General features: G+C 33.8%; 1 protein-coding gene across 2 annotated transcripts in view; it reads left to right on the top strand.

Annotated features, from left to right (window-relative positions):
- Positions 1-5,484: 5,484 nt before the first annotated feature.
- LOC118738657 (transcription factor AP-2-epsilon) overlaps positions 5,485-18,156 on the top strand; it is a gene marked incomplete at its 5' end in the record, with an annotated part of 341,438 nt that continues 328,766 nt past the window's right edge. For both annotated transcript variants that reach the window (XM_036469563.1, XM_036469562.1), the window contains 1 exon segment: positions 5,485-5,715. In XM_036469563.1, the coding sequence (XP_036325456.1) occupies positions 5,485-5,715 (231 nt within the window).

Here is an 18,156-nt window from a genome sequence, read left to right as displayed (position 1 = left end):
CTGGTTTTCACTAAGTCAAGTTAAAATGCCTGAAAACAAATTTAATTTTGTGGCACTTTCATCTTCTTTTCGGCACTATCTTTTTATTTTGAAATTCCATCCCTGGTGTATGTAACTCTCGTATGAATCCAACAAGTCGTTTATACAGAACGAGTGTTTCGATGTATGTACATGAAACCCATGATTCAATAATAAAAGGTTTGCTCAAAGAACAGTTTTCTCGCTCCCTCTTGACAAAATCGGCTCCCTTAGCAAGGCACTGTGTGTGGGTTCGTGTGTGTGTGCAAAGCTTTTGTAAGGGAGCTAAGGGAGTGTCAAAACTCGAATGTCACTAATGAGAAAACCTTTAATTATTGAATCATGCATGAAACCGTGATAAAAATATAGTAAGGTAGAACCGCTGAGTCACTTTTAAAATTCTTGACGTTTCCAAACAATTTAATTTTTAAATTTACTAACAAACTCACACACACATTTTCATTTTCAATCTCAAGCAATATCAATTTCGAACAATTTCAATTTTTTATTTTCACTTTTATATGATTTTAAAATGTTGGCAAACTTCAGGAAAAAATCATGGCCCATGATTCAATAATAAAAGGTTTGCTCAAAAAGCAGTTTTCTCGCTCCCTCTTGACAAAATCGTCTCCCTTAGCAAGGTACTGTGTGTGGGCTCGTGTGTGTGTGCAAAGCTTTTGTAAGGGAGCTAAGGGAGTGTCAAAACTCTAATGTCAATAATGAGCAAACCTTTAATTATTGAATCATGATCAAAATGTATTCAACAAAGTGTGATTGATTTTGAAATTGCTCTCATAAGAAGCAGGCTATAATGTCAAATTGAAATGAATTGTTAACCCATTTGAAAATATTTTTTTTTTTCAAATTTGAATTTGTTTAAAAAAATTTACACAAAAATTTTTCAAGCAACAAATTTTCTTAATAAACGTGAAATTGTTAAGAGAAAAACCGCCGAGGAGAGCAAGTAAGCACATTTAAAGTTTGGTAATAAGTAAATATGTACGTTCGACTTTTCTTAAATATTTAATGTAAGGAAACCAAGATGAAACGGAGCAAAACTTTTGAACGGTGCGCTGTATGCAATAGAAGTCAGGACACGAAAATAGTTGCGAGTTAAGAGGGCAGCGATATAGTGTTGTACTACGTGATTCATCTCGCGTTTGTGAAAACCACTTCAAGGAAAGTGATTTCATTTGTTGTCCGTCCGAGTCAAGCACTTTCAAACGAGCTCGTTTATAAACAAACTATTTCGCATAAAAAAAATTTATTTTCAAAATTGTTAGAGTTAAGCTCTCATATAAAATTGGAAATAAATGCAAAATTATACTTCTATTTAAATATAAAAATAAACGTAGAAAAGCATAAAACTTGGGAAATTAAAAACAAGAAAATTGCTAAAACGCTTTTATAAACAATTTGTTTTGTTTTATTGACAAAATATATATATTCCAGGTAATGTAAGTAAAACAAAACTGTAATCAAAATTAAAGCCTAGGGTATCAGTGCTGACAAGATACAAGCATCACTAAGGGTTAATTCGTTTGTTTATACTTTTTGACATTATAGTACCTTAAAAGAGAGCCGCACTGAGTTGTCAATCACACCTTGTTTAATACACCTTGATCATGATCATGGCCGACAAATTGAGAGAACGGTTCTACCTTGCTATGTTTTTATTATGCATGAAACCATGATACAAATATTTATAAGGTACAATCGCTGAGAGCCAGCTTTAGGAATTTTGACGTTTGCTAGCATTTTGAAAATTTCTCTCGCCGTCATTTTATTTGTTTGTTTTTATTTTCACTCAAACCAAATAAATATATTTTGACGAAACAACAAAATCTGAATGCACATACATACATACATATATACATATGTATGTAAATAAATACATAGATGTAAACAATTGTGTTCAATGAACTTCTACATACATATGCTTACATGCATAACTTTAAACATTTTTACCTTAAAGGCACTGCACTCTTGCAAAGAATGACCTTGTGCTTATATTGGGTAAAGTGGTGTGGCAAAAAATGAGCCGAGCACACATACGGGCATGATACAAAAAAGAAGGTAGTTTCAATAAACAACTTTTGACGGATAATAAAATTTTTTGAAGTTTCATAAATTGTGAGTATTGTCAACGGCCTTGCCACTTTGATAATATTAAAACAATAAATCGGAGTATTTTCCTTCCCATATTTATACCAATGTAATAATATTTCAAATCAAAACCCATTATCAGTGCTTGGTATTTTTTTTACTTACGTAGCTCGCACTATTTTTATTAAAAATATATAAAATATAAAGCAGAGACCCAGAATAATAATTATTTTATTGTTGGATTTTTAAATAGGTCAACAAAATATTCGCAAGAATTATAAGTCCTTTGATAATAATTATGTGTGATAAATTTTTTTAAGTCATCGATAACTATTATTAAAATAATCATAAGTCTTAAAGACTTATATAATAGAAGTCTTTTTAAAATAATTTCCACTTTGAGACTTATTTTGAGACATATTTATCTCAATATAATGATTATTGATTGACATTTATTCTTTTCTCTTATAATATTTAGTTATGTCTCTGATATAAAGTATTAAAGATGACTTCATGGTAATTGTTCTTTTTATTTTATAATAAAACCCACGCGCAATACTGTTATTTTTTCATTTTCTTATTTTGAATACAATCTTGCGATTTAAAAATCTATTTCTAAAGAATATTCTTTGCAAATAAAACCTTTTTTATATTTTGGCTCAAATTTAATTTTAATTTCTCATGAGATTTTGCAAAAAATTAGGCTTTGTGATTAGCGCATCACCATTAACTTTCACAAATTTTGAATTTAAAGTTTCTAATATATGCAAAAAACCTGAAGTCGACTTGAACAGACCGCTAAACAATGAACATATCGTCGTTTAAAGTACAAAGTCTGAAACTTGGTCATCAACCCCATTTACGAAATTATGTAGCCGGCATAATTTTCAAGTCCATTATATTCCACATCTTTGAATGTACTGATAAAATCTTCTGCTTTGAAAAACAAAATTTCTTCCAGTGATCAGGTAGCATGAATTTGAAGAAATGTCATAATTTTATTAAAAGTCAAATGGTTAACAACAACAACGAATGTCATTAAATGGAACTACCTTCTTTTTTGTATCATGCATACGGGCACTTTGGCAAATCCGCTTCTATAACACCTCAAACCTCGATCCATTTTTGCCGTATATACGATAATTGCGGGAACTTAAAAAACTTGATATTGCTCTGCTTGCAGTGGACAACGGTATTTGCGCAGCCGTTAAAGCAGCAGCTCATTTTTCGTTTCGAAATTTTTTAGTTTTTCCAACTTCTGAATAAATAAATATTTCAAATCATAAATTCACATTTGTTTATTTTGAATTTCTTTGACATTAGAAGCATTTCGAGAGAGAAAACTCAAAAACCTAGCAAACGTCAAAAAAACCCAATGGCGGACGAATTGAGCGAGCGGTTTTACCTTTAAATATTTGTATCATGCAAGAAACGATTCGGTTTGTTTGAAATTGTACAAGTGTATAATTGAAACAAGCAAACTGTTAACAGGCTAACCTAATATTCGCGGCTTGCGTTTTGGTACGCACGCCGTAGAATTTTTTTTCTTGCGTCACCATAAATTGGCTTGCGTGCGTTTGTATTTGATTTCATTGAGTGAAATGTCAAATCAAAATGTCACGCAGAACAAAAATTGGAAATTGAGTTAGCTTCGTACGCACACCGTTCAATTTCGGCTGGTCCCATACAAGTTGTAACGCATGCGAAATTTTTGACAGTAAATTGGCGGCGTGCGTGAATATTAGGTTAGCCTGTTACTGCGTTGACTCGGTACAAAATTTAACAAGCAAGTTGCGGCACATACACTTAAAGGTCTGATTATGCATACTTCGGATAACTTCCCACAACTTCTTAAACGTAACACAATTTTACAAAACTAAGTCATAATCAGCTTCGCATGCAATCAAATTTATCAGTACTACCAACCTTATGCATCGACGCAATAGGGTTATTCACGGTGTGTGAACAAAAACAGCTGATTTTTGGTTTCTTCAGTTAAGCGGATTTGTTTACAGAAAAATTGGTTTAAGTGGTTTTAGTGGGGTATATTTGTAGTACAAATTAAGTCGACACTAAAGTTCTTTGCAGATTGACATAATTTGCAATTTAATATCTGTCAAAATATGTAAATAAAATTCGTATGTTTTTCTTAAAAAATACGTAATTAACTAAATATATTAAATTACATAGTTACTGGAAAGAGCATAAAAATACCTAATTTATTCATATAAAATGATATTTTAATATAAATGAATATTTTGATTAAAAAAATAGCGCGATATTTTCTTCTAAATGTTCGCCTGTAGAGCTTTTTTTTTCTCTTAACATATAAAACCACATTTTAATATTCAGGGATATTACCGAATATTTTTTTATTATAAATCATATATATAATTAAAGGTTTTTTTGTGCTCTTTCTTATGTTGTGCATATCTTTTAATATAGTTTTTTTAAGAAAAAAAGTTTTATAAAAAAATTGCCATAATTTATATATACATATATGTTATGTACACAAATGAAATCAAAGGACTTTTAATTACCTTTCCAACCCTTTCCATACTTTAAAAATTGGTTCAAAACTTTTCAAAATATAAGCTTTTCAAAATATTGAAAATTCCACGTTTACCCTCCCTAGCACCGTTCCTACGAATTTGCACCCAAATGGAATGTATTCCATTAAAATCAGAGAAAAACGGCGGGCCATGCTCACTTTTTCTTTTTTTTTATCTCAACGGGCCCTATTCTTTACTTGTTCCCAAAATTACATAGATGGAGTCCATGCTCTCTGTAAAAAAAAATGCTATTGGTACTACTGCAATTGAAATGTCACTTATGAAAACGTCAGGCAAAATCTAAACTCAAGAGATCGCAAATTTTTTACAAGTTCTGCTAATTTCTGGGTAATGGAATACATACAAAATGCATTCAACAGATTTTCACCTGACAGTTTGAAATGTATGCGAAGTATGCATAATCAGACTATAACGTTGTTCATGTATCAAATTATACATACATTGATTCAGTATAAACGAACTCCAAATTAAAGTAGCTAAATTTGTTAACAGATAACCCAATAACCAGGCACATCTGAACTTCTACGATGAAAACAAGTAAAAAAAAAATTAAATTTGAAAAGACAATAACAGTTGCTTAAATTTTGAAGTTAGTTAAACCTTTGGTAACCCTAAAAAGCTTTTTTGACTAAAGTTACACAACGTTTATTTTGTAAACCTTTTTCAAACCTATTTTAAATTATTATGAATACAACGCCGACTATTTCGCTATTTTTTAAATCTTTGATTTTTAGTTCTCCCTTCTAATACTATTCCAATAGAATTAAAATTAAAACATATATTTCAGGAACGTCTCACTAGTCATGGCAGCTTGGGATTGTCAAGTAGTAGTCCTGCTTATACGACACATACAAGCGGCCACAGTGGACGGGGAGGACCTTCTTCAGGACATGGTAGTCATGGCGGAACCCATGGGTCTGCGGCTGCAATGCATCACCAATCCTTGCAATCAGATTTTCAACCCCCCTATTTCCCTCCACCGTTCCATCATTCAACTCAGAGTCCACCACAACAACAGGTAATAATTATATATATAAGTAGTATATTTAACAGAACTTAGCAGGTAATAGAGTAGAGGTTTACGTCGATAGGCTTTGAGGTGGCGGCATCGTCAATTTTACAAGGTGTGTCTGCGAACGCCGGCTCATCTGCACATAAGACAGATTCCCAATAGCGTTGGAAACCATGAAGCTACTAATCTGATCGTGTTATTCGCCACTATATGTACATACTTGAAAGAATTTATTGGTTCAATAACTTTTTAACGATACCATGGTGCTACCAAAAAAAAACAAGTAAGAAAGTCTAATTTCGGGCGGAGCCGAACATTAAATACCCGGCGCAGGTACCGCTACATGGTAAGCCGGTGTGTATCAGTTTTGAGTAAATTAGCATTTCTGAAATTTGGCGTTATATGAAAAGTGGTCGTAATTTGAATCTGATTCCAATAATTTTCAACGTTTTGCTTCTATGTGGCAAGCACAATAATCATACCGAGTTTGGTACAAATTGGTAGAACGGTTACCGAGATACATATATGTGATCATAAGTGGGCGGTGCTACGCCCATTTTCCAAATTTTTGTCATAAACGTATTTCTTGGCAAAGAATTGTTGCAAGCATAAATTTTGAGTAAATTAGCTTTAATATTTGTTGATTTATCGAAGAATTCGTATTTCTCCAAATTACCGTTATATGGGAGGTAGGCGTGGTTATAGTCCGATTTTAAAAATTTTCGGCCATTTCGTATGCTGTAGCAAGACTAACAACTGTGCCAAGTTTGGAAGAAATTGGTGCAGAGGTTACCAAGATATACACATGTATCCATAAGTGGGCGTGGCTACGCCCATTTTCCAAAAATGTACAATATTCTTATTTTCCGTCTAAAGGTTATTGTAAATATCAATTTTGAGTGAATAATCTTCAGTAGTTACTAAAATATCGCAGTTTTCGTATTTCGGAAAATTACCGTTATATGGGAGGTAGGCGTGTCCGATTTCGCCCATTTTCAATACCATCCGTCCTACGCATGAAAGAAGTGCACATACCAAGTTTCGTTAAGATATCTCAATTTTTACTCGAGTTATCGTGTGCACAGACGGACGGACAGACGGACGGACAGACAGACAGTCACCGCTTAATCGATTTCTCTTTTCATTCTGATCATTTATGTATACATTTGTCTATATCTATCTCGATTCGTTTTGTCTGTTACAAACAACCGTTATGTGAACAAAGTTATAATACCCTTGTGCACAAGTGCGCTCGGGTATAAAAATCACGAAATACACCCGAAACTATACTTAGTGTTGTATGTTGTAGGGTCGAGTACAACATGGAAATAGGTTTCTTATAGTTCCTGAACCCTTAATTTTAACAGCTTGACGATTTTTCATCCGATTTTAAAAATCAAACATGTTTTGAAAATGGGACTTATGCATATACGTAATACTTCTATATTGCAAGTACATACAAAGTACATGCCCCAACCAGTGTTGCCACTTGAGCTTATTTTTAGGTACCAAAACGCCTACCAAATCAGTTTCCAAACTACCAAATTTTTGTTCATTATTAAAACGAGATTTCTTGAATTTACGGGGTTTTTAGCTACACGAATTGGCAGTATAATATTGTTTACAGTGTTGGTTAACCATTCATGCCAATCTTCAAGGTTAAACAAAACAAATTCGTGCTTTTAAACAAAAGAATTAGCGTATTGCGTAAAAAACTTTTGTAAAAATGTGAATACCTTTGAGATTAATTCAATTCATGTCAAACATTTTTTATGTGTAAAAAACCTAAATCAGACATTTTATGCATTTCAATAAAACAAAATTCTAAATTTTGTTTCAATTTGCATACTCTCACCCTTTTTTACCAATACACTCACACTTTGCAAATTGCCTATCATCAAGACGATAGGCAATTTTTCGTTCAATTTCAACAGATGATCGACCATAGCTTTGGGAAGTGAGTATTTGTTTGCAGAAAGTTGTGTGCTTAGTAAAATTTAGAAAAAACAAAGAAAACTTATACGTGTGAACAAACTGAAAGCAATGTTTTCAACATGTAAACGCAAAGTGCTCAGTTCGATTGAATTTAATGCTCAGTTCGATTGAATTTTCAAAACATTTTTGCCTACCAAAAGCTTCATCAAACCAACCAAACTACCAAAGTAGAATGAAGCTACCAATTTTGGTTCAATTGGACCAAAACGGCAACGCTGGCCCCAACATCAGAGTGTCGATATATTAAAAAAAGAAAGAGAGATACGAAAAGAAATGTACCCAAAATGACAATTTTACTTTTCAAAATTCATATACATACATAATTGTATGTACATATGTATGTATATAAGAAACCACGGTAAGGCGCTACTGCACATGTAAAACATTACAATACGACTACATGGCTTCATGCGTAAGTAAATTTTTTCTGGCTTAGAAACAACAAAACCATTAACTATTTTTCAGTTTTCCAAGGAACGAAGAGCAGCAGAGAAAGTGGAAACATGCATGCGGCTTAAAGACGCGCATTAAAATTTTGTTTTTTGTTTTTGTAGTGGGAAATGTTTTTAGTAAGGTTTTTATGGCATTACCAAAGAGAGAAAAAAGTGAAACTTTAGTTGTTTTTCTTTTAAATATTTTGTATTATTAATGATAATTTGTTAAAATCATAATCATCAATAATTACAAACCAAATATCATCACTATCATTATCATCATTATCTTCATCACTATTTTCATCATCAACATCACCACTTTACGGAAGTTCTACTTTCAAAGGATTTCATACATATATTGATGAATCCGAACTGTAAAAATTTTCTGTATGTTTTTGTTAAGCTTAGAAAGCAGTTTCTGGCCGCTGTGGTGTAGTGGTAAGCAGTGCGCGCTTCCACTCCGCAGCACCTGGGTTCAAACCCTGGTCAAAGCAACATCGCAAAAAAAAATATAAAAAAGGGTTTTTTTCTTAACAGCGGTCGTCCTTCGGCAGGCAATGGCAAACCTCCGAGTGTTTTTCTGCCATGAAGAACAGCTTCTGTGACAATATCAAGGCGCACGCCACAATTCGGAGGAGAAGCTCGGCCAAACACTAACATATGTGTAAGCGCTAGTCTATTATTATTATTATTATAGAAAGCAGTTTCAAAAATATAACCTTCAATAAAAAAACAATCATAATCTTCGCTTGCGTCATTGCCATCGCTTTCAACATCTTCATCATCACTATGATTCTATATGTTTATCAAATGTTTTGCTTCTTTCGGCAGATCCTTCCATCCATTGTTTCGGGTAGTTTTCTCATACTTGATATAGCAGGGTCGGAACTGATCAAAAATCTATTGAATATATCTTCATTATAAACAATAACAAGGATTAAAACTAACACTAAAAAGATGCACGGTTTCACATACATCCTACAAATCATTGAACAAATAAATTATGCCATTCTTAGGGCCAGTTTTTCAGTGCTCGTCTGTGGTCTAAACTTGGTTCAAACGCTCGAGCTGGCTGGTTTAAACTAAGATTAGCCAATCAAATATCTGCCAGCTGTTCAATTTGATCTAAGTTTAAACTGGCACAGCAAACTGGCCCTAACCTGTGATTATAAAATTGAATAAACCAAAATTTAATTTTATAAATCTGTGCAGATATGTATATAAATGTATGGATATTTTGTTGATATCTGCAAGTACTAAAAATTTCGCCTTTGAAACAAAACAATATAGCTATGCCGTTGGTAGGGTAGCTAAGCCGTATGTAGGGTACAAAAATATATATATATGTATGTATATATAAATAAATAGTAACTGAGCGAGCAACGAAGACAATAACAATAGGCATGTGTTATTCAACCATCACAAGCAAATAGCTAAATCTTGGTCAAATAAAACGAAATTATGTAGCTTATTTCCTATGTTAGCCTAATTTTGACAGTTGTTTGACTGCAAATAGTGTCAAAGTAAGTTTTTGCCTCTTTCTGATTGGCTGAAGGAGAAAATTTCTGATGCTGAATGGCAATGCCTCTTGTTCAATATACAAGCCAAGATAGCTTTTCATAAGCCAATATAATTATGTTGGGTAAGTCCTCCATACAAAATAAGCTAATCAGGGCTATCACAGAATCCATCGTAGCGTCGATTTTCGTGAAACCTACGAAAGTGCTATCACAGAATCCGAATGGCTACGAACGTAAATTCGAAATTCGTAGAGAGCATTCATTGAATCCGTTCGTAATGAAGATTCGTACAGATACACTACGACGAGTTTATGCTGTCGGAACAAAATTTAAAATCACTGAAACTGCATTATTGTTAATAATAAATATTTCCGTGTTCGTATGGAAAAGTAGCTTATGTCGAAAGGCTGGCTTTAGTATAAATCGGCATTCGCAGCATGCGATTGCGAATGACTCACTGGCGCTGAGCCGTTGAAGAACTTTTGGCAAATAAACATGCAAGAAGTAGTTCCGATACTAGCAAGTCAATATTCTTATTAAGTCTCATCAAAAAATTCCTTGTCGTTTAAAGAACAAAGGGAATGCCGCATTATACTAAAGCCAGCCTTTCGACATAAGCTACTTTTCCATATGAACACAGATTTATTATACTCCATATTTGTTATAGTTTGATATAATTCCATATATTTGTGTAAACGTAGACGTAAAATATAAATGGCATACATACCTACATATGTACATACATATATTCATCTGCTAGACGCTATTTAATGAATGTTTTTTTTTTGAAGCGAGGAAATAATAGTTTAACAACAATTTATTAGGAAAGAAATCTAATTACTTTAATATCATATAAATTTATTTTAAAAAATACAAATTTAAATTAATTAAAAAAAATAGTTTTGTCTAAAATTCAAACTAAAAAAAAAATAATTAAAAAAAAAAAAACAAAAATGAAATAAAATAAAATTATAGTTTAAAAAACTAAAACCTCCCTATTATAAATGCCATTCGTACTGTCAGCAGGTATGTAACTTGAGAATAGAAATCGCTGCATCTTTTAGGCGCATCAATATTACATAGTTACATCCCGAGCTAATAAAAGGAAGGTAAAAAGAAAAAAGCTCCACTGCCGACGACTCAGACTCGAACTCGGATCTCTCAATTGGCAGTCTAGTGCTTTGCTCACTCGGCCATTGCGACTGCTGGGGCAGCGTGAGCAAAATGGCATACATAAATGTCTATTGTTTCCTATGCAAAAGCTGATTTCGAATCGACATTCGAAGCTGGCAACGATATTTTCGAGTTCACTCGGAATCAGTGATAGCAATTTTTTCGTATTCATAGCAGGCATTCGAATTCGTAGATTTTCTACGATGGATTCCGTGATAGCCCTGAATAGCTTAAATTTCTGGACAAATAAAACACGTACACGTTTTGTACTTAGTTTGCACTTGTTATATTTGGTTTTGTTCTACCTCGAGAATTTCGTGTATATTTCACCAACCAGGTTATAAATATTATATAAATCGATGTACTGAAAAAGTGCAGGTACATGCCGCAACTTTTTTCTTCACAGAATGCAACTATAACACTTTTGCTTGATCCCGCCTAATTCACAACTATACTATGTCTACGTATATAGTCAAAAACGCCTTGTTTCTAATCCTTTCTATAAAAAAATAAAATAAAATACTTAAAACCATAGTAAAAAAAAATAAGATCACTTTGTGTTGCCTAAATACCTGAACCAGAAGGTTCCATTGCCGTTTTTGATTTATCTTTGAAGAAAACTTAGAAATAGCTTGGAAATATGAGATATTGAGGCATATTCTTGTTTTGGTACGAATCAAAAATTTGAAATTTTTGTATAGAAACTGATAGGAAAATTTCATGATTTTCGATTCGTACGGAAGCAAGATTACGCCCCATTAAATCACATTTATCACTTCCCGCATATAAAAAGAAAAAAGCGACGCGTAAAATAATATTGCAGGAAAACGGTAGATTTTTGGGCAAATATTTGAGTACATAGTGATGTATAATTTTATCTACTTTAATTTGGTACTAAAAACTTCTTGGTACTTTGAAATTAATTTTTTGAGTTAATCTCCAATATCGACATCAATTACCCCACTGTGCGCATGTGGGCCACTGTCAAACGCTGCTACTCCAACCGCTTCAGCCAGTAAACCAACAGTTGCCGCCGTTTTCAACAGAAACGCCACTTTAAAGATCCGCGATTTGCTACTCCTCGTCGTGCAAGCCGCGTTTTTAAGCTAGTAAAAAGTACGATTGAAAAGAAGAATAAGATAATAAAGAGATTACAAGACAGCCAGTGATCGGACTTATAAAAAATTCTGTGTGGTACAATCTGGAAAAAAATGTGGTCGATTTCAAAAAAATGTGGAAGATCTCAGGATTTGGATCAAATTTGTACAAAAATTAAAAAAAATTTGCAAGGTTTCACCTAAATTGCACCTAAATAGTTTTTGTATAGTAAAGTGCAACATTGGCCCTGTTCGCGTACGCACTATCCAGTAAATCCAGTACTAATTTTACTGGTTTTTTACTGGATGTCGTTTTCGTACGCAAAAACTTGCAAGAAACTAGCAAAAGAGGGAAATTGAGAGAGAAAATATGACAGCTGAACTTGCGAGTTTTATTGGATTATTACTGGATAAATTTTTACTAGCAACTATTTGCTAGTAAGAAAAACAGCTGATGGCATGATGCTTATTGTAAATCAGATTAAGAAAATAAATGTTGGTGGCGCTTTTAGAGTTGCAATTGACAAAATAAACCTATTTAAATATAAAATAAGATGGAAAACACTAGTTTTCTAAGAAAATTGCATCGAGAAATAACAAATTAATCAGCTGTTCATAAAACTAGCAACTTCTTGCTGGTTTTGCGTTTTCGTACTTTCTTGCATATTTCACTCATTGGGAGTAAATATTGGCGTACTCTCCGAAATTTAGTTATTGGCAAGTTACAGGATATTTTTTGCTGGAGAATACGAAAACACAACTATTGAAGTTGCTAAAAATTGCGTTGAGTTTTGGCAATTTTTTCCTTGACAGTGTAAAGCGGTGTGCTGCCAGCTTTTCTTTTTATCACATCACGATGTAGCGTACAAGTGTGGCACGTGCCAGAAAATGCTACTTGAGATTTGCCGATTTAGACAATCCTCAAGTAAAAGTAAACAACACCTCAGAAACTTTATATGCACTGAAAGTTGCAAATACTTTCACAAAAATCCCCGTTTTCTTTAACATTTTCGCTATTAATTATTTTTATAAAACATATCGCACGCTTCATAATATACAGAGTTATCTCAAAATTTCAATTTTGTAGGAAAACGCAATCAAAGTTTCATCAATTCATCCAGTTGGTATACAAAATGATAGATGAAAAAACACATATCTTCACCATTTATGGGTAGTTTAGTTATCTGTTAGGCTGATCACATTCTCCTTATCAAACTTATTAATTGTATGTTGAGTTCTCCAAAAACGTGATTTTTAAATTACATCTCTATATTATTAAACCTGCGATATATTTTGCAATTTAACAAAATAAAACCACGTTTCCTGTCGAAAAATTTCTTATTGAGAAAATTTACTATTTTACAGTTTATTTATCCTCCCATTCGGATTTGTTTACTTTTACTTGAGAAATTTCATCGTCGACGGGAATGCGGAATCTTGTATTATATCATTCCTGTTACCCTATAGTGTTTAGTGTTGGACAATTTTTGCTCTTAAAATTAAAAAAAGGATGTCGAGTAAAAATAAAACTACTCAAAAACGCGAATATCTGGTACATTTCAGACCTTGTGTGGTAGATGCTTATAAAAGTGGCAGATCTACCACATTGTGGTAGAAGTCCGATCACTGAAGGCAGCAAAAGACATCTTCGAAAGAGAGTGACGTGCTTAGAGGAGTTGGTTACACAGTTACCTCGTATTACCTCGGATGTGGAAAAAATAATTGTAAACACTGTCACGCTTTTTATCCAGTCTAGTAGAACCTAAATACATATCGCATGTTTAATGATACTGTATCGCAAGTTTTAAAATGACACAAAAAAACCCAGAAAGATGTCAACTTAACTTTGAGTCGTCAATTACGATTCTGTATTTTGTTTATTAGTCCGGTCAACTTAGACCAAAAATAGGAGTGAAGTTACAAAAATTCCCACCCAGCTGAAAGTTAGTAGGATTGTTCAAGACACACACGTTTCCACGCCACCTTTGTTGCACTTAGGCACTCCGCACATTAAGGTCCTAATCACAGTAGTGTAATCGTTTCGGCATACTAAAGTATAAAGCTTTTATGCCGAACCCATGTATTTCAATGAAGCTCTGTAGATTACGATTCAAATCATAAAAGCTTCGTGAATCGAAGCGCCCAACATTGTAAGGCGCTTGCAGTTTTGAAATCGTCATTTGTTTACTTTCTTGTGTTGGAAATGAAATTTATTTGTCAATTCAATAGAAAATAATTGGAAATGAACGATTTCGTGCTAAAATTCGTGCAAATTGCATTAAACCACAGGCGTTTATGCAATATTTTGGAGCAGAAATATTTGCGGAAGTGCGTATTGCGTAAGAACGGCCAAACATTTTTGTATGTGTAGAAAGTGTTTATTAGCTGGTGACTTATGCAGGGCGTGCAAGTGTGCAGAAGTCGAGTCGTCATGCATTCGTTTCGGTATGATGAAACGATTACTCTACTTTGATTAGGCGCGTAATGTGCCGAGTGCCTTATATATATTATGCCGATTACAAATCTTCCAACTTTTTAGGAAAAAAGTATTTAGACATTTTTTATAGATATTTATCTGATCTAGAATTTTTGTCTAAACTAATTTTATGATAAACTTACCGTTTTGCTGAAAATCGCGAAAAAACAGTTTTTGTGACCTTTGACCCCGAGTAACTTTTTTTCCAGGTATCGGATCGATGAGGACTTTTTAGATTTCATTTATGATGGTGTTTTGAACAATCCTACCAATTTTCAGCTGGGTGGGAATTTTCGTAATCTCTAATGCCTACATTGACCGGACTATTTCAAGATCAGGTCATTTGCCCATGATATTTTAATTTTTATGGAAAAAATCAAATTTTAACAGGAAAAGAACTTAAAAAATAACAGATAGTTTGCAAGTTAATTTGATTTGTACTAAGCCTGTTCATTAAAAAAAGCATCAAGCCGCTAACGAAGAATTTTTTTGGATGAAATATGAGCAGGAGTAGCATTTTCCATGTTAAAGTTTGAATTTTTTTTCATTCACAATGCGAATTTGAAATGAAAATATCTTGGGAAATTTACCTGATCTAGGAAAACGGTATAGAGATCCGTGATCTAAGATCCAGAATTAAGATTACGTATCTCGGCGTTTTTTGTGTCATTTTAAAATTATTAGAAAACTAGCAGACCCGGCGAACTTCGTCCCGCCCAAAATTTTTATATGTTTTATTGAAACTTTTTGGTCCAACATTTTCACCAACAATTCAGATTTATGATTTTCATTGGCACATTTGTCTGCTAAGATTAAGGTTTGGTGGTAATTTGCCGCTTTAAATAACCTAAGGAAAGTGTTATAGCCGTTCTTAAAATTCTCCAGTTGTGCGGCATTTCATAGCACGGTTATTCGCAAAGCGAAATACATTTTTTCCTCTTCACTCCCTGGCGGCAACAATGACCCGGTTCTATAGTGAATGTCCTAGAAGCTTTACAGTATAGTAGGTGGCAATTTCAAAATGGGTGCGAATCATTGTTCTGTACCTTAAAAGTTTGAACGCATAATAATATTGGAAAATCACATCCATTGGGCCAATTGCAACGCAGGACCGTCGATATACTCAATGGTGCAACAGGTCGATTTAATCTGACCTTCACGGCCCCTTTTCTCACTTGGCTATTTTTAGTAATAGCACGACTTCAGCACCACTTGGCAGCACGTTTTTGCAATAGTATTGCATACATATGTAAAACATTAGCCAAATCGGATCATAAATAAGATTTTTAGTAATAACTCAACTACAGCGCCAACTGTCGGACTAAATTGTGAAACTAAACCATCCAGAGACCCACTCAAATACACAAAAAGTTTCGTTAAAATCCGTACAACCATTTAGGAGGATTTCACTCACAAACACACCTACAGAAGAATAAAAAAATTCGTTCAAAGATAGCTAAAGGTCGGTAGATTTCTAGGCCTCACACCCCTTTTCAAATAGTCCAAATTTTCTCCATGAGTATGGGATTGATTTCAACTATATACATATCTCCATACGAAGTTCCAGTACTGTACCATGAATACTTTGGTGACAGGTAATAAGATCAACGGAAATAAGGTCAATTGACTTTATTTCCCACCCTGGTGCGAACTAAAGTCAATTGACATTATTACCTTTTTAAAAACGAAATAAAATCAATTGACATTATTTCTGTTTCAAACATTAAATTTGCTTAACTTCGCGGCGGCCCGCGTCAGCGCGCCACACCGCGCCCCGCGTACCCCGCGCGACCGGCGCGCACACCACGTCATGCTACGCCGCGGCCCCCCGGCCACCCTCCCCGTCTCCCGACGTGCTGTAGCGCAGGTAGATTTATTTTTTGTATACGTTGAAATAAAATTTTTATATATTTTAAACATCGAGGGCTTATATTCAATAATAACCCCTATCTGCTCACTTTTCACAAAGATGAGATTCTTATATAAAAATCCACATAAGCTTTAACTGTCATCAGTGATATTAATGCTACCTTATATAACGACAGGTAATAAGTCCCAGATGGTTTCTAAAATCACAAATTAGTTTTTGTGCAAATTGCAGATAGAGGGTATTAATGAATTCAAGCCCTCGATATTTCACATTTTTATATTTGTAACTTATTGGAAGCAGGGATGCCAACTTGGCTCAAACCGTGCCATTTGTTCCTATTTTACTTCAAATGGCACTTAATTTTTCAATTTGGCACAAAATGCCAAAATGGCACTTTTGTAAAAAAAATAACATTTCAATACATTTTTGTGAAATCCTTTGCGTGCACTTCTTTTTCTCAACTCATATTTTCTAATTTATAAAGGCTAATCAACTGGTTTATCTTATTTTATCATTGCACTTTTGTTTTGAAAATGAGGCTTTATTTTATTGCTATATTTTTTGGCACTTTTTTTATCCTAAATATGGCACCTCATAACTAAGGAGAGTTGGCAGCCCTGATTGGAAGATTTCTGCTGTGTTTTGAGGCAACAACTTGTCTGCAGTAAAAAAGCATATAATTTGTGTTTCAAAAGTGTGTGAAAACCAATCAATGAACTTATATTATCTCGGTTGCGATATTAAATAATCAATAATTGTTTATACCCGCATTTTGGTACATTGGCTCGTTGAATGTGCCATCTAATAAATAGTGTCGTCGTTCTCCTTAGCTGCTTTTAAATGACTGCTGGCGGAGACATAACCACAGTGCAAGAAAATTCTTTTTCTATAATTGCTTCCTTATAGAAAGGTTGGGTTCTTTTCCACCTTAGACATTCCGAATTCGTTCAAAATATGCCAATTTAAAACATAGAATTCTTTCAGTGCTCCTCCGGGGTTTTTGAACATGTACTGTTTCTTCAATTTAATAGTGTTCGCTTTATTTTTGTAGAAAGGAAAAATGTTTTGCAAGTCATGGATCATTTCTCCCCTCTTTATTCAAATATTTCTCGTATTCCAGCTGTGCGCAGGCGTTTAGTTTTTCGCATCGTGTTTTTACATATTCGTAATTTAAATTCTTTTTTTAATAGAATCAACTGGAGGTAGTTCATGATTGTGTGTGGATTAATATCACAACACTGAGGATTTGGCAAAAGCCTTTTTCATCTATTAAAAAACAACACTTACGGGGCAATGCTTATTGTAAGAACAATATTTTTTTCTATGAATCGACGTACTTTAAGCATTGTTGACGCTATTTCCATTTGAATGGGGAAATAGCGTCAATGACTTTATTTCCAAACTTTTGTTGACTTTATTTCGCTTTTGAAAAGGTCAATTGACCTTATTTCCATTGACCTTATTACCTGTCACCGAATACTTTCAGAGATATGCGGTATAAAAATTCGATTTATATGGGAGGAGCCACGCCCTCCTTTCCAACAGCTGCCCTCTTTCTTCATGAGTGTGCGATTGATTTCGTATATCTCCACACCAAGTTCCAGAACTCTACCATGAACACTTCCAAAGATAGGCAGTATGAAAAATTCGGTTTGTATGGAAGATGCCACGCTCCCTTTTCCAATAGTTCCAATTTTTCTCCAAGAGTATGCGATTTATTTCGTACATCTCCATACAAAACTCTAGAACTCTACCAAAAAATTTCCAGAGATAAGCAGTATGAAAAATTCGGTTTGTATGGGAGATGTCACCCCTTTTTACTATAGCTAAAATTTTTCTCCAAGGGTATGCGATTGATTTCGTATATCTCCATACCGATTTC

Source organism: Rhagoletis pomonella, unplaced genomic scaffold (assembly GCF_013731165.1).
Source record: "Rhagoletis pomonella isolate Grant_MI unplaced genomic scaffold, Rhpom_1.0 Rhpom_scaffold_00005, whole genome shotgun sequence".
Lineage (NCBI taxonomy): Eukaryota > Metazoa > Arthropoda > Insecta > Diptera > Tephritidae > Rhagoletis > Rhagoletis pomonella.
This window is presented reverse-complemented; position numbering and strand designations above follow the sequence as displayed.